This window comes from Scleropages formosus, chromosome 9 (assembly GCF_900964775.1).
Source record: "Scleropages formosus chromosome 9, fSclFor1.1, whole genome shotgun sequence".
In the NCBI taxonomy this organism is placed as follows: Eukaryota; Metazoa; Chordata; class Actinopteri; order Osteoglossiformes; family Osteoglossidae; genus Scleropages; species Scleropages formosus.
In genome coordinates this window covers 1,465,497-1,487,922 of record NC_041814.1, presented here as the reverse complement: position 1 = coordinate 1,487,922, position 22,426 = coordinate 1,465,497, and the positions used below count along the sequence as shown (strand labels likewise).

The following is a 22,426-nucleotide window of genomic DNA, read 5'->3' as shown; positions in this document are numbered from 1 at the left end:
AAATACCAGAGCACACACCGCAGAATGCTAACTTTAAATAACACACTTTCCATCGCAGCCTTTAGCCTAGCTGGGTGAACCACATTGTTCAGATATCCCAGGCTGACCTGGAACCTCAATTTTTGCGCCATACAGGGTTCAGATAACCCATGTGGCCAAAAGCTTAAAAGAACATTAATGTCACGTTGATGATAGTTGACAGGTATTATTGCAAGCTTCAGTGTGGTTGTTTAAGTCAAGCATGGTGATTGAGGGACAATGCATGTGTGGACATTGATACCATGCCTGAGAATGCTGACAGTGCGGCAATGAAAAATGAGCAGCTGTTACAATAATGAACTCCGCCATGGACAGTCCCAAGGCCGGCTGAGAAAGGAGGAGGGTTGGGTGTGGGGCTAACCACCCCACACCATAAAAACCTTACCAGCTACAGAAACACCAACAAGGAAACTTCAGACATCTCAGAAGAGATGCCTGGAGAGCCCTTGTTGGTGGCCTATGCCCCAGGAGGGATGGAAGGCATTACTGATGATGATGATGATGATGTTACAATAATGATGCAGCAGCGCAAAGAGTATATAGAGTGAACAAGGACACAACAAATAGCACAGAGAGTATGTACAGTCAACATGGACCCATCGAGTAGAACAGGGTGAATGCAGAGTCAACATGGACCCATCGAGTAACACAGAGCATACGTAGAGTCACCATGAACCCATCAAGTAACACAGGGCGAATGTAGAGTCAACATTGACCCATCCCGTTGAACAGAGAGTATGTAGAGTGAAGATAGACCCATCAAGGCACCACCTGGGCACTGCTCACCTGGTAAAATGGGAGCTCATTTACGGTAATGATTTACTCCTGAAACCCTGTAACAATGCTCTGATTGGTACCAGCCCCAGGGACTCATTTGGAGGGTCCTCTGAGCAAACTGCCCATGTTGATTGAAACTAATTTTCCCTCATTAAGCTTTCAGCAAAGTACGCACACAGAATGGAAAACCAGCTTCCCTAGAAGAAAAATAAGTGCTATTCTTCCTTCATTAGTCATTCTGCACACGCATTGTTCCTGACTTTTAAATGCCACCACTGCGGCCCTGTTCCCCTCCTACAGAATCTATTTTGTCAGGTCCTGCCAGCACTCCCTGTGTTCAGTTCTGGACGCATCCGGACCCAGCAAAGCAGTCATTTGTTTATTCAGGGCATGAACAGTAAGGGGGAAGGCCCCGTTAATTAAGGCCTATATCTCCGGTTCCCATCCATTCCCAGCTCCAGCCATGCCGCCCACTGCGTATGTCAATGTGCTAGATAGGGTCTGTGTGGGTACAGAGGCAGCTGCCCAGGTGCTAAAAGGAGTTTGACGGTTGTGCTGAATTTCAAATGACCTCAGGCGCCAGTCAAGATGCACTCACTAAATATGCCTCTCAAAAATGAGCCAGTGCAGCTGGAGGTCTGTCTGGGTTTTTGGTCTTTAGCAGCGGTAGGGATTTGAATCCTCGGTGAGCCGCAAGTCTTGCAAGCCTTCCAAGCGGTAACCACGGTCCTCACATGAAATAACGAACTGCAGGTCCTGTTATTTGCTTTGGGAAACTGTGCGGGACAAATAAACTCATAATTGAATTGAATAGCTGAATAATTGAAGCGGCGCACATCACACAGTTGAGCGTAGGAGGAAAGAGAGCCCTGAACTAGAGAGACGCGGGAAACATTCATCTTTCGTCTAGGAATGTCCACAGCAGGAACCGAAAGGTTTGAACCAACCGTCACGTTTGTCACATGAGAGCATAAACAAGTGTCCGAGAGCAATCTCTGGGCTGAGCCGTACCCATACCAGACAGAGCTAGTGACCACATCAGTCTGGCTGCGCTCATTTCAGACTCCACATGTAAGGCTGATGTAAGTCCTCTCCTTGCCAGACTGAATTCGTCGGCTGACCGAATCGCTCCCTGGTGCCTGCTACCAAAAAATGCCACGGATTTTACGATGGCGGCCCCGGAGCTGCTGAGATTACGACGATTCTTCGCGGAGACAAAGCGGAAACCGCACTTGTGCTACGTTCTCCTAGAGCTGTTTAAAACATAACTTGTCAAATGTTCCTTTCTTTCAATGGCTGATCGAAAGTCCATTGTAGACACAGAGCATTGGGACGTTTGGGGGAGAGGAATAGTGAGACAGGAAGGAAAGTCTATCTGCGCGCTCAGGAAGTCTAGCGGTAAAGAGGCGGAGGAAGAGAGCAGAACTCTGTTTTGGGCGGACAAGGTCACGCACCTTGGTAACGGCGACGGCACAAGCGTGACCCCAGATCTCGATGAGCTGCTGTCGTCCAAATCGATAGTCCTTCAGAAGCTCTGATTCGATGGCAGCCACCTCATCCTTACTGCAAAAGAGAGAAGTTGACACGTTCAAAAGAAAATATCTGGGCATAAAGGTGCCTTTGTATGGTGTTTAAGCATGTTCTACACCCAGGTGCTTGGCTGTAAAATGAGTCATGGGCATTATATAAGACTGAAGCAGTAAAGGTCGCTCTATTAACAACAGTGCTCACCTAAGCTGCTCTGTAAATACGATCAGCACAGTTGCTACAGGGCTAAAGGTGGAAGAGGCCTGTAGAGAGGCATCAGCGACAAGAAGCGCGGCGCTCGTATTTTAAGCACGTTGTTTCTGAGCTGCTTCTCATTCCTGGCGTGGTTCACCGGCAGTGGAGTCTGCTCTTTTATTTAGCTCCTTGTATCTCTGGGGCAGAGGGCAAAAAGCTTATGGAAGGTGGAGGAGACAATGCTGGCAATAGGTCAGCGCTGATGGATAAATAATAAGATGCGCAGAACCGTGTATATCGGACAGCTCAAAAAATACAAATTAACTTGTGCTTCATGCCATGACTAACTCTTAGGGTTAGGGGTTAAGGTTAGGCTTAGGGATTAGGGTTAGGAGTTAGGGTTAGGGTTAGGAGTTAAGGTTAGGGGTTAGGGTTAGGGTGAGGGGTTGGGGTTGGGGTTAGGGTTAGGGTTAGGAGTTAGGGGTTAAGGTTAGGGGTTGGGGTTAGGGTTAGGGTTAGGAGTTAAGGTTAGGGGTTAGGGGTTAAGGTTAGGGGTTAGGACTTAGGGCTAGGAGTTAAGGTTAGGGGTTAGGGTTAGGGGTTGGGGTTAGGGTTAGGAGTTAGGGGTTGGTGGTTAGGGGTTAGGGCTAGGAGTTAAGGTTATGGGTTAGGGGCTAGCCAACCCTACATACACTGAATAATAATGTTTTATAAGAAGTTATAGGATTCCATGCATGAATGAATAGCTACCACCGCTACTAACGCTCCCAGTTGGGGTTCTCCAAAGGCATTAGTTATGCTACTGGGGACATCTTGTGGAGCTCCTAAATTTCACTGCTTTCTCAAATAGTTTCCGAGTGCAGTGAAGCTGACTATGTGGACCAGGCACAGTGAGTATATGTGTTCCTTTTCTTCTAAAGTACAGCCCAAAACAAAAATACAATATGCTGTGATTAAGTATGTTTCCTGGGTGTAATGCATGCTGGAACTGGTGTAAAATGTGGTTCAAAATGCGGTGAGACTGTATATGTGCTGCAGAATGAAATTTTCCGGTACACTGACAAATTCATTTATGAAATTCACCCACAAAATGTCCATATCAGCAATCCATGAACACAGCACAATGTTCAAGAAATTTGGTATTTTATCTTAATTTCAGAAAAAGAGTATAAAAGTGGTGACATCCTTTTAACTGCCTGTATGCCCATTAACCTAAACCCACATTTTTAATTTTCATGCAAAGTTTAACAACTTGTACATTTTTTAGAATCAGGTATCAACACTTGGGTTGGTGAAAATGGTCGATACAATTACTGTTGGGGGCTTTCACTTCATATCGTGAAATAGCATGCATAGTTCACGACTTGTAATCGTTTTCCACTTGTATTAAAAGTATGAAAGTGTATTGTCCTACGTGTTTTTTTTTCTATGACTTCAGTGAATCATAGTTACTGTCACTTAATCAACAATTACTTAATTGCAGGATCAGTTATTTAATCACTAAGTTTAGAAGTACAGATAAACAACACAAAATAGAGAGATTATGAACGGATGCTCTCTTATAAACATTTGTTCTTTTTCAGTAACCGCTTGTCCTGATCAGGGTTGTGATGGTCCGGAGCCTATCAAGGAATCACTGGGCATAAGGCTCAGGGGTGCACCCGGGATGGAATTTAGAGTCACCAATCCACCCAAACTCTCTTTGGTCTGTTTGCATGTCTTTGGACTGTGGGAGGAAACCTGAGCACCTGGAGGAAATCCCTACACACGGGGAAAACATCCAAACCCCATACAGACTAAGTTGGGTTGAAACCTATACCCAATCAGCCCACGGCGTTATGAAGTAACAGCACTACCCGCTGCGCCACTGTGCCTCCCCATTCTTCATTTTAGTTTCATAAAATAAAGAAAAAGATTTTTAATTCCACAGATGTCCATGTAACATTTCCCTACATTGGGCTTAACAGAGTGATTTTTTCTTTACCTGAATGCTCATAATGTGGCGAGGGTGTAGGATAAAAGTAATATGTGGTATCATGAGGGATAAGAGAGCATTTGGAGGACAACACACCGAATCCAGCACATCTTGTATGTCAAACGTGCTCCATGGCCAAGCGATGATAGGACACCCAAGTTCGTACCGTCTTCCGTCTTTCAAAAGCAAATGTTGCTGCAGTGAGGTGTGAATTTACCTTCACACTGAATTGTGTTTCCTTAGTCTCCTCCGAAAAGAGTGGATTAACCAGTAACTGTTGTTCCGATGCATCGGTTCATCCCCCCCATAACGTTCCAAACTGCGACGCCCTCATTTCTGATTAGCCTTGGATGCGACTGGTTTTCGCAAGATTATTAAAAAATAAATTCCCCGACACCCTTCAACAAACAGTGAGGTCGCGCTGGAGGCTTTACCGTATTTTTTACGCTTCTCTTCTGGGTACAACTCATACACAGTTCTGGCTTTCAGGACAAGACTTAAGACTAAACAGCGACACAGCTGAATACGCAACACAGCAATAAATATCGTAGAATAGCGACAGGCGATATGGTCATGTTTACAATCATAGGTAGTAATCATATCATTCTAGGCAGATGAACAGACAGATAAATTGCTGATGATTTAAAATTTATTATAGAGCCTTTTCCGCACCACAGTGACTCAACCAGCTGGCATATATTTCCTCTCCACTTAGTATTATTCCTAGATTATTCTCTGCAAAAAGGAATGTAACATGGCCCATGCCCTTCAAAACACAGCCCCGCGACGAGAACACCACCTTTGCGGAGACTGTGGACGTATTCCCGAAAAGATGCTGCGTCCGCATTATTCCTGAGAAAATCTGAAATAACTGAGCTGCTCACGCTGATCATTTTTCAAGCTTCTTCCAATGACTTCGCCAAGCAACTGGAGAAATCAATTTGGGGTTCGTATATTGCTTGGTGTCCGTGAGATGTGCGGCGATCTGGATTCGAAGAGGTGTGAAACAGAGGTGTGTCCCATATTCCGCTGGCTGGAGCGCTTCATGTTGGGGTACAGCATGTGTACCATGTACCACGGTAGTCTCACCACCAGGCTGCAGTGCTGGGCCACACAGCTGACTCAGGCAACGGACAGCCGCCCGTCCATCCGAGAGGCCGCGCACATCCACAGGAAAACACGGTAAACGGCTGTATTTTTTAGGGGGAGGCACTTTGAAGATGCACCAGCTAGGAGTTGCGGGAGGTCATGAGGATGAGCGCTTGCTGAAATGTGCAGCGCTGAGAGCGGCGAAGGCCCAGATCCCAGAGGATGCGAAAATCTCCGCGCGCCCGTAATAATCTCGTAACGAGGCTGTTTACCTTGGGGTTTCACCCGCAAATTATGGCCGCGGTGCCATTAGAAAGCCCAACGGGATCCGTTCAGTCTGCTGTACGAGACGCACAAGTAAATAACAACGCATAACTCGCATTGCTCGCGTAAGGAGAACAGCGCAGTTACCGGCTGAACAGGCATCAATGTGCAAAGTCAAAGAAACAAAATTGAGAAAAGAGGAGGGAATGTGTTTTAGCAGAGTATCTGCATGACTCGTAGGGACAGATGGAATGAGCAAGGTAAAAGAAAGTATGAAACAGCGTCTGGAATGCATTTCTTGTTTGGCAAATTAAATAAAAGCATCAGCGAGCATCCCACTCCTTATTTATGATTAACTAGACGGCTGCTAATTATGGATTCCCATGGAAACTCATCGTAATTACCTACTTCTCTACTCCAGTAAGCAACTATTTCGGCACTCGTTAATCTTTCCGCCACTCGTGGAAGTGCAGGGTCGAACCCCTTGACGTGTTAAGGATCATTTATTCCAGCGTCTTGCACCGAAGCCTACATTTTACCAGCCTCCATTCAAAAAGTGCGCGGCGGAATCACGCGTTTCGTAGAGACTTGATTTCTGCTCTGGAAGGATCGTTTGTTCCCAAGTAACACGAAGCGCCATTTATGTCACGCATTTGTAAAGAAAGTCAAAATGTGTTGAAGATGTGCGAAAAAAATCTGAAATCCAGCTACTTCAGTCTGCCTCATTAATCACCTTCATCTCATGCTTCCAGAAAGCAGTCTAGCATTCATTCTGTGTGGTTAAAGTCATTTTCCTTGCATGATTTCCTCTTCTGTACCATTTCTACGTCAGACAGCAGACCCAGAGCATCATAGGGACCGATTAGATTATTGGCAGAAAAACACAAACAAGCAAAAAACATTGATAAATAAAGAGTTATGAGGCTGGATTGAGGTTTTTTTCAGTTCGGTGATTCAACTGCATCGAATCACACGAGAATGTTTTAATAATTTACATTTAATGAGCTTTTCTCAGGGTGTGAGGTGGCGCAGTGGGTTGGACTGGATCCTGCTCTCTGTTGGGTCTGGGGTTCGAGTCCTGCTTGGGGTGTCTTGTGATGGACTGGCGTCCCATCCTGGGTGTGTCCTTTCGCCCTGTGTTGTCGGGTTAGGCTCTGGCTCGCCATGACCCCGCTTGGGACAAACGGTTTCAGATGGTGTGTGTGTGTCTTCATGCTTTAATTTCAAGGGAATGTTTGCTATACATTTCTAACTGTTAAACACCTGCACTTTAAAAGCTCAAAAGTGAGGAACATACATAATTCCAAAGAACAACAGTTTTGTAATCATGCAACACACACACACACACATTTTCAGAACCGCTTGTCCCATACAGGGTCGCGGGGAACCGGAGCCTAACCCGGCAACACAGGGCGTAAGGCCGGAGGGGAGGGGACACACCCAGAACGGGACGCCAATCCGTCGCAAGGCACCCCAAGCGGGACTCGAACCCCAGACCCACCGGAGAGCAGGACTGTGGTCCAACCCACTGCGCCACCGCGCCCCCTAATCATGCAACATTGAATGTTAAATTACACTGCATGTTATTATTGAATTAGTAACATTAAATTATAACATTATATATAATTACTGAATTAGTTCTGTGACAGCCAGAATAGATTTCATACCCATTTTGGAAAAAGTGATGTGCTACACCAGTAAAAAAGGTTTTTTTCATTTTTTAAATATATGGGGCATTGCGGAAATACACTGGACTTGCCATTCAGCTTAGAAATGAAAAGCTCAGCTGTGAAATCAACACTGATTCGTTTCGGCTTTAGTCTTGGCTGCCAGTTTTCAGTGCTGTTACTTCACCGTGCGAAGGTATTGCACATGCCATAGCATGCTTTTGAGTTATTAATCCATAAACCATAACACCTTTTCATTTGTAACTAAGCAAACGGCCTAGTGCCAACACCGGACCGAGGCGTCAAAGAGCTATGTTTTGAGGGATGTCACTTTTGGGTCATTTTAGGACACCAAGGCACAGCAGCTCGTCTTGTACACATGGAATAACTCAGGAGAAAATGTGCGGTTCACACCGAGACTAAAGACGGTGTGTGGGTTCGGGAGTGCGGGGTGTTTTCCACAGCTGTGTCAGTCTGCACACTGCAGGCCAGATAATTTACAGGACACAGGCCCCACACCAGAGAGCCACTCTTCGCTCTGATCGCAACCTCTTCTGTCCGCACAGACTGCCGCGGCTCCCGGCAGCACTACGGGATGCGGGATGATCGCCATCGCTGTCACTGCCTCCCCAGCCGCCCACTCATTAGACGGTCAAAACAGACGAGAGGAGGGTGGCGGCACAGTGGGTAAGGCTGCTGCTTCATAATGCCTGGGTTGTGTGTGAGACATAGGTTGAAATTTAGCTCATTCTGTACAGTTTGAGGGGGGCGCAGTGGGTTGGGTTGGGTTGGGTTGGGTTGGGTTGGGTTGGGTTGAGTTGAGTTGAGTTGAGTTGAGTTGAGTTGAGTTGGGTTGGGTTGGGCCCTGCTCTCGGGGGGGTCTGGGGTTCGAGTCCCGCTTGAGGTACCTTGGGGCAGACTGGCGTCCTGTCCTGGATGTGTCCCCTCCCCGACCAGCCTTTCGCCCACTGTTGCTGGGTTAGGCTCTGGCTCCCCGCAACCCCGCATGGGACAAGCGGTTTCAGATGATGTGCGTGTGTACAGTTTGAATGGTCTCCCAGTGTTCCTGTGGGTTTCCTCCTAGTCACCAATGACAGGTGTGGAAGAAGTCAGTGGTAAGCCTACCTTACCTTGGAAACACACAAGTAGTTGTCATAGGCCAGATTTGACTCAGGTGTGCTTACCTGTACCAGGTAAAATTAGTCCTTGACTGAAGTTCTACTGAACTTCATCAAATCCATTTCACCTATCAAGTGATGTTTCAGTGAAAATAGTAAAACACTACTTGAATACATCAGTTAACACATTCATTTGGCTTTGCTAGCGAGCTTGTTGGTTTCGGTTTCAATACTGCAATAAAACCTTGTTTGAAAAAGAAAAAAAAAAAGTTTGCAGACAGGTGAAGCAGTGGTGCATACAGGTAAATACTTATTTAAAGCATTCGATTACCTGCTCCTCTGTAATACATTAGAATGTCCAGCACACGTAAGCAGCCACACCCAACTGGGCCCCCAGATTTATTTTTCCACTCGCTGACTTTCTTTCCTCTCCTCAGTTGCCAGATTGCTATTTGAGATTATATGAGCAAAATGTATTTAGTGCTTATTTTCTCTTTGCTTTTTCATTCTTATTTCTGTCAACCATGTGCACTCCGTTTTTCGACACTCCCGTCACTGTTAAGAGGATGACGCTATAAAAATAAATGGTATTAAATACAACAATTCCTTAAACTGCAGTTGTTCAGTGGCACAGCAGGAAGCTGTGGGTTCAGATATATGTTCAAGCCAGGCTTTGCACTGTCCCGTGTTCACATGGGTTTTCTCAGGGGGCTCTGGTTTCCTCCCTCTGTCCAAAGACATGCATTTGAAGTTTAAATGGTGTAAAAACCTAATTTCCACAGTATAGTTCTCAAAAGGTGCCAGCATCCAGGGCAACGTGCTTTCTGTTCAGCCCCCCAAAAACATCTCTGAATATCACTAGTCAGTCCTGCAAACTGTGCACTGAGACCACTGTAAATGCCAAGTTTCTGCTGTTTTACAACAACCGTTCCAGCGTAGTTTTCCTGCACAAAGCGCTCGTCCGAAGGGACGAAAACAAGGGCATCAGAGGAGCAGGTGGAGACGCTTGCTCTCGTGTTTCTTTAACAGAAAGTAAAAGTGGAACGTGGTGAAGTCCAAGAAAGAAGCGCAGGCACAGGAAACCATGGTAACAGAGACAGTTGGGAGAGTTGCTTTGCCTGTGTGTTTGAGGGAGGAGGGGAGAAATAAAAAAAAGGTTCCATTCTTTCCAGCCCAATTAAAACTGCTGCTTGGCTCAACTGGTTTTGTGAGACAAAAGAAAAAAAGTGACGGACAGAATATACTTTCAGAGAGCGCGGCTATGCAGCAGCGCAAGGATCTCGGGCCAGATCCTCAGGGATTTGCATAGGAGAGATTCTCTGCACCCTAAGAAGAATTTCTATTCGCTGTAATATGGTATATTGCCTTTAGGCTGCTATAAAAAATGTTTAAAAAAAAAAAAAAAATTGTGGCTGCCTGAAACAAGTAAATACCATCCACACAATACCATGTTTTTGAGAATAAACACACTCATTTCTCCAGTAACTCATTCAAGAACTTGTTTTTAAGTAGATGGGGTGGGCAGGTTTGTGATGAACCCAGCAGTATAATTAAATAACATGCTGCATAAATTGAATTTTCCTTAAGAAAATAAATTTTAAAATCAAATGCAAAATGCCTCGTACTAGGAGAAAAGAATTATTAGAAATTAGCAACTAGTAAGTAATATAAATCAAGATATAACATAAGCATCTTAGTTGTATTCTTTAGATTTTATTTTCAAGGTCTATGTTATAGTAATGTTTAAAATTTCAGGTTGCTATTATGTAAACAGATATGAAAGATCGTGAATGATGTTGGGTTAAATAGCACCCAAACATGTTTTTAAGACATTTTCTCAAGATAGTAATGAATTTTTTTTTTTGCACAATAGCCTGTCACACTTGCCCTCGTGTCCAAGTCAGAGCCCATGGTGGAAGCTCAAGGCACAACCCATCACACTCCTTTTCAATCAACATTTCACTTTTCCATTTGACCCTTAAGGTAAAATTTTGCCAGGCTTTATTGAATGATATGGACTTTGTCATTTCTGAAATGGGCACAAAGGTCAAGAAATTATATTTTATCCTTCTGAAATTAGTTAGTTAAAAAGCAGTATCCTTGAAATAATTTTGATTTTGTTCAAGCGGGTCCACCTCATAGTCAAAGAGCCCTACATACCACTCAAGAGCTGCTTGGACTAGATTAGACCAGAAGTTCTTAGGGCTTCTGGGGCTTTTTCAGCTTACATTTACATTTATTTATTTATTTAGCAGACACTTTTCTCCAAAGCCACTTCCAATGAGCCCTATGTATTATGAGCCCACATACCCTATTCACCGTAGTGACTTACACTGCTAGATACACAACTTACACTGGGTCACTCATCCATACATTAGTGGAACACACACACACACACACACACACACACACACACACACTCACTCTCTCTGTCACTCACACGCCATGGGGAACCTGAACAGCATGTCTTTGTACTGTGGGAGGAAACCAGAGCACCCGGATGAAACATGCAAACTCCACACAGACTGAGTGGGGATTGAACCCATGTCCTCTCGCACCACCCGAGCACTGTGAGACAGCAGCGCTACTGCTGTGCCACCAGCTTCAGATCACATGAGAATTGCTGTACTTTTTACAGGATGCAATTATAAAATATATATATCATTAAAATACATTAACTGCCTTGAACATCTGAAGGCCAGGGAGAGAAACACTGCCATAAATCAAACACAGCCGTGAAATTAGTTGCACCGGCTGTGTTTTTAGAGGCAGAAACAAATGGGGGTCTCTGCACTGAGCTCCTTCTTTAGGATGACATCCGAATCAGCGGATTTAAGCGATCTGGGTGCAAGGCAGTGCCGGTAAACACCCGACTGTCCTCCTCTAACCCTGCTCAACGGGGAGCTGTGGAACGCGTCATTTCTTTCGGAAGCCTTTTCCAAAACAAGACACGTGCGGGATTTTATTAACTGGGCTTGACTGCGTGTCACACTTTGTTGAATCACACTCGAGCGACAGGCTTGGCTGAGCGAAATAGCAATACGTAAACGATGGTGGCCCTTGACATTGTCACGTCTTCTGGCAGCTCCTCCACCGACGCCAGGTTAACATGCTAATTGAGATTGCAAGCGTGTGTTTTCGGCTCTTCCGTCTCTGTCCTCCCTCAGCAGCTGTTTTTAGGCAACAATGTCATAGAGCCCTGCTGCCGGAACACAGAGCGTCTGTTTGCCTTAGGATAAGTGATACGATCGCCATTGACCGCTCCACAAGTGCTGTGCAAATCGCCGCACAGAAACACTGAATAGATGGCCGAATAAATATTAGCCAATATACCTGAGGCTGGGTAAAATGGAGGTATAAAATGTTCCACATGTAACTCAGGGAACACATTGATCTTGGCAGACGGAACACTTAGATCACAAGGGCTAAAAAACACGGGAAAACAAGAGCCATGATTTCTTTGACATATTACAAATGTCGTAGATATGGTAATATTGCCAAAAAGAAGATGGAACCATGTCGGAGCGGCCTGCTGACCTCCAAAACGGAGAGCAAGCCTCCACCTTCCGTCTTTGTTCAGTGCCCTATTTCTGCAAAATATGACTTGGAAAATAGCCCAGCACCACATTAATATTTTGCTCCACTAAGAAAATTGCTTTTTTTTTTCGATTTCTTTCGATGTCTTAGCAAGTCACAATGCAGAGCTGTGATTGAAGTAATAAAAGATGCCCTGCTGTCAAAGGGTTTTTCTCTTCATGCATTTCAGCCATGATTTGTCCCATAGAAAAGCTTCTTGACCCACTTCCTCTTCAACCAGCCATCGGAAATGTCAAACGTGTTCGGCCATAGGCTTCCAGAGGATTAGGTAAGCTTACGTGTTCTTTTGTGGTGCGTTGATTTCTTCTTTTTCATTGCACAAAAAAAATTCTGAGGTCTGTTTCACAGAAATCACATGCGATTTGGGAAGCTGAAGTCAAGGGAAAGCAGCAGACATGTCTACTTTGCTGCTGAAGGAACCTCAGGAACTTCCTCCAGAACAGCAGGAACTTCACGTCCACCAGGAGGATGCTTGGAAAAGACTGTTCTCACTTTACCCAAATGACTGTACCTCCACAGACAAGTCCAAGATCAGGCGACTCGACCGTAATGGAACTCAACTCAAATAACGAGACCTGCTACCTTAGAGGTAGACTCTCTTGCACTGTGGTGTTTTCACAAGAGCCATCAAAACAGTGGAGATACTGGTTGACTTCCGCAGACAACCTCTGGTTTGCCCCCCACCCCCTTGGAAATTAAAGGCCAGGCGGTGTTGGTGGTCAAGTCATCTAAATTCAAGTACATCACCTCCATCATCAGGAAGCCCAGCCGAGACCGTTTTTCCTACCGTAGATCAGAACGCTCAACATCTTACAAAACATCCTTCTGAACCTTCATACAACCATCACTGAGAGTGCTGAGTGTTTTGACCACCTCCCTCACCATCTGGTCCCCCCAAGACTAAACATCATCTCTGCTGTTTCTTTCCTGAAGCTGGCTGACTGACTCCTCAACAAAATAATCACCTGATTGCAACATCCCCCCCACCTCACCCCACCTCAACCACTACTGTTCATATCTGACACTGTGTTTATTCTGCACCACATGTGATAATTGCATTTGCACACACTGGGGAAAAAAGTGCTTGGCGTTCGGAGAAAAGCAACGCCGCTCCAGCGTCCCTCATGCATTTCTCTTTGCGCGGAGTCCTCGAGAAGCATGCTGTGCTGAGAGAATATCAATGGAGCAACGCTATGTGGGGGGCAGAAAAAGCTCACAGCCTAGGTGCAGCAAGACCCCGTGCCCCTCATCTATAATTAATGAGTGCTGCCACGGGGGTGGGGGGTTGGCACCGGCTGGGGGGTGTGAGCCGCAGGCTCTTCGGGGCTCAGGCATGGCTCCCCACTGACGTTTGACAGCTGCCAGTGTGTATGTGGGGGAGGGAGGTGGAGGACAAGGAGGTGAACAGCACTTGTGCAAACAAAAGGTACCTCCATGAGCTCAGGAGCCCGTGCAACTCCTGCCTAAACTAAACCTGAGCGCCGACAGACGCGCGGGATGGGCCGCAGGACACGACACCTCAAAATCCGTGAAAACACGCTAAACGGAACCTCACGGATATATTACTAGAGGAAGAACCAAAAAGAGATTACACATCAAAAGCAGCCTTGTGTGTGTGTGTGTGTGTGTGTGTGTGTGTTTACATGAGAAAAACAACTAAACTCTCAAGTCTCTTGAGCGGAACATGAAGGTACATTTTGCGAATGGACCTATGACATGATTAACTTTATTTCATCTAACGTTGTCGAAAGGGCTCCTTGGCAAGGGGCCTTCTGGGAAAGCAGTAAGCGGTTTTTGGCCACCCCTTGCTGCGTGCAAGCCAGATGTACGTGAGTAACACACACACTTTGCGGGATCCCATCCCTCTTGTTAGAGCCTGGAAAAATGTGTGCGTTTCCTGAAAACCATGCATCACTCTGCCTCACCTGTTAATTCAGTGAATGAAGGAGGGACAGGTTAGCCCAGAGAGTAGAGCCAATGTCTTTAGACCCCAAGGTCACAGGTTTGAATCCCACCTCTCCGAAATATAGATGAGCATGTCAAATATTACCAGTAACCTTACCGCAAGTGTAATTACGGTCAATAACTCCCCAGTCTATGTATAATAAGTGTGCATGTGTCTATCACACAAGTAACCCTCACAAAGGGTGGCCTTGAGTAATTACATTAGTAGACAGAATGGTACCAAATGCACCTAAAATGATGGTTATAGATCAGCTTTGCTGACCCATGACAACATTGGAAGGAATTGTTCCTCCGCAAAATCTTGCCCATTTTAGTTAGAAAGCTCAAGGGTGCGAGCAAATTCATTCATTCAAATATTTATAACCGGATTATGAAAATAAAAAGGGCACCGCAGCAATTGGAATGTGGGCGAAAGCACTCGGTAGAGTTTAACGACGGTTACGGACGGACCGTTTTTTGGGAAAAAAATTACACTGAACATTTACAGTCAGAAATCCATTTAATTTAATGATCTTGAAGATGAATAAACAACTATATTGCAGGAATGTGACGGCTGCTGATCAACGTTAGCGTTCAACACATTCAATAAGCCAAAGAACGGTGTGGGTTCCTTGGGTACCCACAAACCGCCTGGTGATGTTACAGAAGCTGCGCATGTCCTGCTGACTCTTGTTGGGGCAACTGAATATAGTCCTTACCTCAAAGAATAATATGGTAAAAAACAGGACGGTGACAATATCTGATTTGTCCTCCACCAGATAAACATACAAAGTAGGGTGTTAAGAAAGAAGTCATTCTACATTTAGCCGATTTGCTCATTTATACAGCTGGGTAATTTTTACTCAAGCAGATTTGGGGAAATACCTCACTCAAGGGTACAATGGCAGAGTGTAAGATTCAAACCCGAGACCTCTGAGTCCAGAGGTGGCAGCTGTAATGACTACGCCACCTTCTGCTTTGCATCGTTCTCCAGCCCATCTAAAGCATTTTCTTGAGCTTCGGTGACAAAGTTCTCCAAATACTTGAGCTCGAGCCAAGAAATGTGCTAAATCTCAGGCCCGCAACATTAATACGCAGCTGTATTCGGAGAACCGGAGGAGGAGCATCTTGTGCGGATCACGTAAAAAGCCTCCTCAAGAAAGGAACGTCTCCAGCAGTGCACATGGTGTAAACCTTGTACCCATTCATGCTCCATTCCGGATGGCAATATGAATAAATCATTGGTAACTTTTCGCAAACCGCCAGGGGTTCAACATCGATTTTGTCTGCGGAGCGCAGCAAACCCTTAATCGGCCACCGAAGACATCAGAGACTCGCTACGAGCACCTACGAGGTTTGCTGGAGACGACGCATTTAGCGGTGCTCCCCGAAGCAGTTCACCAGCCCGTTCGCACCCAGGATCGAACGCAGCCGTTGACCGAAGCGGCCGGTCTGCAGCGTTCTCTCGAAGACCGTGCGTCGTCGTTGAAACACCGCAACTAAGGCATGCTTTACATTTCCCATCAGTGACAGTACGATTCAAGATAGTGTATTTGTGTGCACATCTCCAGTCCAGGAAGACACTCAGCCCATCCATCCATCCATCCACTTTGTTAGGAGCGAGGTTGCGGTGATCCAGAGCCTATCCCGGAAGCATTGGGTGCAAGGCTGAGGCTGGACGCACCCTGGATGGAACACCAGTCACTCAATTCCACCGTAACTGTAATTTAGGATTGCCGAAAGTGTCGTTCATGGTTTCATGTCAGGCATTCCAACTCCGAATGGTCTGAGCAGATACAAAACCCTAATGGCAAAAGACATGCATTCCTGCAACAGGATCTCTCTCGCTGATGGATGAACCGCTGGCACAAAGTCAGAAGATGCATTGCTTCGACTTTACGGCGAACAAAATGTCCAGAGGCTTAGTGCTCAACCAAGCAAAGCGATGAATCCAATTAGGGCTGAACTCTTCCCTGCCTGTCTCAAGTCCTCAAGGGGTTGTTAAGGTGACAAGACTAAGAGCAGATGATCTGCGAGGGAAAGGAGAAGAGGAGAAAAAAAAAAAAAAAAAAAAAAAAAGTGTGTTCACTGCTCTCATGTTCTCCACAAACAAGGAGCTGACGGAGAGCCTTTAGAGCCCAGGGAGATGAAGCGACACACACAAGTTGACACCCACAAGCACTCCTCCAAATCACTCATGTTCATGCTGTTTAATGTTTAAAGGATCCAGAGAAGCGGAGCTCTCTGACATTTTCCCCTCACCGCCGTGCCCCCACTCTCTTTGTTTTGGCCTCTCCTGGAGCTGCGTTTGCCTTCGACGTGGTGTTGTGTTGGAGGTGTAACCTCATTAACAACCCGGCGCCCCTACATTCCCGTAGCCGCCGGAATAGCTGCAACGTCCGTGGTTTCTATGGCGACTCGCTTGCACAGCATGCGCGAGATCCGAGTGTTAGCAGTCAATTTAATAATAAAAAAAAAAAAAGTAGGCCTATGCACCAGAATAATGTGTGTGTGCAGAAATTGCTCATTTACAACATTATGGACGGCAGATGGATTTTCACATCTCCGCCGTCTTCGGCGCCTTTGGCCTTCCGAGAGGAGAGTAGGAACGGGCACGATGGCGGCGCTCGTGTTATTCATCGCCGGGGTCAGGCGCCAGGTGCTCGCTCTAATGAGATCATCTCAAGCACGACTTTCGCTTTGCCAGCGCCGAACGAAAACGGATTCCATCTTTCCGCAGCACATCATTGCCCGTCTCCGCTGGCGTTGTCCTCGGCGCCGTCTTCCGTTATCACCACGGCTATTATCTCCGGAGACTTCCCTCGCGTACATAACCTTCCGAGAGAGAAGACGAAGCGCGACGACGGGACGAAGCCCAGAAAACACTGGCAGCAGGCGACGGCGTGAGGCCGAGTACGTCATTCTTAACGGCGGGTTGCCGCCGTGCTGATGCGGCGACCCTGCGGAAATCTGATTTGTCTGTGTGGAACTGGCCGAGATCCCCGAGTCCTGCCGTTGCCATGGAAATGGGGAAACGTGCAGGAGCGCCAGCTTTTCGATACCTCTTGAGCAGACCCTTCCTCCAGCGTCGACACATATTCACATCCAGCAGCGTTCGCCCCGTCACCTTCAGCTCCTCTTACGCGTGACCATCACCACATTTCTCCCACTATTCAATCAGGGCCCCTTGTGCATCTTCTAGACCAGACCACCGGCACCCACATCGCTTCCTGGACAAGAGAAGCAGTGCCTCACGACTCTGTCTTTTATTCACACGAGAGACACAACGCACTTCCATTGCAGACCGGCCAGTGGCAAAGTATGTATGACACACAGGATTACAGATATTTACATTTATTTATTTAGCAGGCACTTTTCTCCAAAGCAACTCCCAATGAACTCTATGTAGTGTTATGAGCCCACACACCTTATTCACCGCGGTGACCTACACTGCTAGATACACTACTTGCAATGGGTCACTCATCTATACTCTCTCCCTCTCTCTCTCTCTCTCTCACACCATGGGTGAAACCTGAACAGCATGTCTTTGGACTGTGGGAGGAAACCAGAGCACCCAGAGGAAACATGCAAACTCCACACAGACTGAGCAGGGATCGAACCCACGTTCTCGCGCACCACCCAGACACTGTGAGACAGCAGTGCTACTCACTGCATCGCCCCATTTAACACCACGCCACTCCTCTCCACACAGAGACAGTCAAGAGACTCTCGGGTTCTCCACAGGAAACACTGCAATGGTTCCCATCCCCAGCAGCTCTTGAGTGACACTGCCCCGCACACCGCTCCCAGCTTGAGTTTGTTAACTAATTAGACGAAAACAAGCTCCAACGAGAGCAGTGAAAAGCCCGGAGACTTGGAAACTATAGAAGAGGAAAAAATAATTAGGAGAGAGGAGCATTTCTGAAGGACATGACAATCACAGCCAATCCGTGTCTTTTCTTACGTAAGACTTGAGGACCTCCGTCCACACGCATGCCCTCCCCCCCAATACACGCCGTTAGCCGAGCTCATTAAAGAGCAGCAGAAGCGTCCCCTTTGTTTCTCAGCGTCCCCCTCGCCGCTGCTCTGCCTGCCTCTGCTCACGTTCTCGTGCTTCTTTCCGCTTCTTGTGGACCGAACCCAGGAAGAGGGCAGAATTAATGTGCACATCCTGCTAAATCACAGCAACACTCTGCTGCTGCTGCTCTGCGTTAACTCACTGAACAATGGAGAGAGGTGGAAAAAAGCACAGTACAGCATTCTTAGGAAGAACTGGGGGGGGGGGGGGGGGGGGGGCGGGAACAGCCCATGGTTCGAGCACACTCCATCACCAAGAGAAATAACATGTTTAAATGTAAATGTGTTCAGATGTAAACATGTGGTCAGTTAACTTCCATACTCTGAGTTGGACTGTGGTCATACACACATACTGTCTGAACTGCTAGTCCCATACGGGGTCGCGGGGAGCCGGAGCCTAACCCGGCAACACAGGACATAAGGCTGGAGGGGGAGGGGACACACCCAGGATGGGACGCCAGTCCATCACAAGGCACCCCGAGCGGGACTCAAACCCCAGACCCACCGGAGAGCAGGACCCGGTCCAACCTACTGCGCCACCGGCCATGAGATTCAATTTTAACAGACCAGAATGGAGTGCCATTATTGGTGTGTTTTTTTTTTTTTTTTTTAAATCTATTTTGGTAGCAGTTCGAAAGAAATTCCCAGTATAACTCGAGCTGGAGGCCAAACTTCAATAAATCTGGTTTTTTTAACCCCTCATCCTCTTTTCGGGTTCATCGTTCCAATCCGCTGCTGTTGAAAGTCCAGAAAAGGGGAGATGGATCCCTCGCTTTCCTCGTCAACAGACTCAGCAGAGCCTTGAACTAACTATAAAACCGCGTCTCCACAAGAGGAGACTAAGAGAGGTGTGAACACAGCTCCGCAAGGAGTAGTTCGTAGTGCTGCACGATACGAGAAGCCCGAGAGGGTGCTGGGACGGCTCTTGCCCCCTGGCAAACAGGCATCATTTATTCACATTGTCCCAGTTTATGACCCTAAAAAAAAGGGGGGGGAAAAAAAATAAAAAAAAAATACAGAAAAATCACAAAAGCCCCTCAAGGGACACCGTCCTCCACAGATACACGACATGCCCAGATGTACGGCACGCGTGGCAATTTTGGGACAGCTGGCCGCGTTGTGGTTACGGCTGCTGCTTTTGGACCCGCAGGTTCGAATCCCACCTCCAGCTGCGGTACCCTTGTGCGAGGTACTTACCCTAAATGGGCCCAGTAAAATAACCCAGCTGTATAAACAGGTAAAAAAACTACCGTCGCAAACAACTTTGGAGAAAAGCATCGGCTGAATAAACGTAAAAGCGGATCGAGATCATCCTCACGGCCCCCGGCCGCACCCGAGTCCACGCGGCCGCGCAAGCAGGTCGGAGCCGCATCCTCTCGACAACGTGCAGCCGCACCAAGTTTTTTTTTTCATTTCAAGATTCATTGACCGCATGCTACTACAAATCGAGGGAACGCTTTTATTACACCCCATTGCCACGGCGCACATCTCCTTTCTCCAAGTTATTAAACTTAGTCTAATTAAAGCGGGGTCTTAGCAGGGAGCGTAACGTCCAACACCACCTTGCGTGAGCGCATGTTTTCCTGATGCATGACGCATAATGACTTTCGTTTATTCATTTGCTCCTAAGCACTTGATTGAAGGTACATCTGATTTGTAGGCAGCAGTTTACCACACGCAGCATAAACAGGCTTTTGTGATATGCTTTCGTACTGAAATGTCACACTCTCGCTGAGTCAGAAGCAAAGATCAGTTCTACGCGGGAATTTAAACAGCTGTAACCGTAAAATAATTTCACTCTTCTGCTCATTTACATACATCTCACTTATACAGCAGCGTCACGACATCAGCATTACAGATGTTTACATTTACTTATTTTGCAGACACTTTTCTCTAAAGTGAAGGTGGTGCGGTGGCGCAGCGGGTTTGGCCGGGTTCTGCTCTCCGGTGGGTCCGAGTCCCACTGGGGGTGCCTTGTGATGGAGTGGAGTCCCATCCTGGGTGTGTCCCCTTCCCCTCCAGCCTTGCGCCTGTGTTGATGGGTTAGGCTCTGGCTTGCCACACACCCCTTGGGACAAGCAGTTTCAAACAGCATGTGTGTTTTCTCTAAAGCAACTTCCAATGAACTCTTTGTAGTGTTACTATCAGCCCCCACACCTTATCCACCGTGGTGACTTACGCTGCTAGATACCCTACTTACGATGGGTCACTCATCCATACGTCAGTGGAACACACACACTCTCTCCATCACTCACACACTACGGGTGAACCTGAACAGCATGTCTTTGGACTGTGGGAGGAAACCAGAGCACCCAGAGGAAACCCACACAGACACAAGGAGAACATGCAAACTCCACACACACTGAGCAGGGATCAAACCCATGTCCTCTCACACCACCCCGGCACTGCGAGACAGCAGCGCTACTCACTGTGCGGCTGGGACTGTTTCAGGGATTACCACGAGTCTCCTCCTGATAGTCACATTCATTTTCAACCTGCGCATACATAACGTTCACATTTATACGATGCTTTCCCCCACAGTGACTTGTTCAACGTTCAGCTACTTACAATTGTTCACCAATTTACAGAGCTGGGTAACTTTCGACTGGAGCAATCGAGGGTAAGGACCTTTCTCAAAGACAGTACAGCTGGAGGTGGGGATTTGAACCAACAACCTTTGGGCCCAAAGGCAGCAGCTCTAATCACTACGCTCCCAGCTGCCCCATATAAACCTGAAACAGAAGCCCTCTTTGCCCTCTCACGTTGCTCAACTGACTTGATACGGTACCGTTCCAGCTGCCCCAGTACCCTCAGCACACGCAATAAACTTTTTTTTTTTTTTATACTTAATATAATATTTGCAGCTATTAAAGGCCCAAGGCAACACATCCCTGATAACAAATCATCTTATCAGGCGCCTCCCCAAAGCCAAAGTTATGGTTATTGCTTTCTGGGCCTTTGACTATAAATAACAGGCACACGGTGTGTGTGTGCGTGGGGGGGGGGGGGGGGGGGCAGTCTTCCGCCGACTGACTGTGAAGGCGGGAGGCAAAGTTAGCAACAAGAAACTTTTTGCTGCATGGCACACAAGCATCTGCGGAGCACGAACAGGACGCAACGCAACGGCACTAAACACTCGATCACACCGACACACACTGCTCAGTCCGCGAAGGAGGCGCAGAGGAATCCGGTTTACGTCGTAAAAGTCCTCCTCCTTACGCATGCACATCATGCACATCATCGCTCGTTTCCTCTTTACTCCCAGCACACAGCGATTCCGTGCCGTCGCCGCGTGTGACTGAGGTCTACGCGCAGAGACGGCCGAGGAGGGCGCACGCACACCGCACCTGAATGTACGAGAACTTTCCGGGGGCGACTTGCACCACAGGCACTTTTAGGTCCACGAGTGAATTTTCCAACAGGAATTTGTAAAAATACAAATACTTAACTAAACATAAGTAATTAGTTGATCATCTTAAACCGTTTTCCATTTTTTTTATGCTTGCAAAATAATTTAACGGGTCGCTCGCTGAATTCCACTATCGTAGGATACGCGATTATGCAGGGGACTCTCTGGAGGTGCCTTAGGGTGAACAGTGATGGAAAGGAAACGCGAACACAGCGAAATGAACACGAGACCAGACGCAACGCGAGGCCAAGATGAGCGTCTCTCGTCGGCCGCAGAAAACGAAGAGCGTTTCCCCACGGAGGAAGTTTGTTCAGATGTAAAAACCTAGAATGAAGCGTTAGCAGCACCAGCGCAGGAAACGTGGAATTGCCGTGCGGCTCCTTTGTTGGACCTTTCGCTTCACCGCGACTCGTTCGCATAAGGAAGCGTTCGTGTCGCTCGGCGCTTTGCGCACTTACCGACACGCAAAATCCATGCGTACACCTAACCGGTCATAGAAAACTTACGCGATTCATGTCAAGTCCCAAACTGGGGATCCCTCAGAAGCAGGACGTCAATCTCCTTCCGTCAATTCTACAAGGTAGCATTGTTCACTCACTGCTTCTCTTAGTATCCCGAGTTCCCATCGCTATCGAAACTGGAATGGAGCTAAACTTAGGTTTTGCTGTAACTGATGCGGAGAGGAGCCAAAACAGGGATTCTGGACCTTCTGCACCCTGTTTCATTTCACTTTTGTCATAATGAGGCA

The 22,426-nt window shown here is 47.0% G+C and overlaps 1 protein-coding gene across 1 annotated transcript in view; it reads right to left on the bottom strand.

Annotated features, from left to right (window-relative positions):
• yjefn3 (YjeF N-terminal domain containing 3) overlaps positions 1 to 22,426 on the bottom strand; it is a 28,842-nt gene that overhangs the window by 4,344 nt on the left and 2,072 nt on the right. The window contains exon 2 of the mRNA XM_018728016.2: positions 2,271 to 2,379. Within this exon, the coding sequence (XP_018583532.1) occupies positions 2,271 to 2,379 (109 nt within the window). The remainder of the gene's footprint in view (positions 1 to 2,270; positions 2,380 to 22,426) is intronic.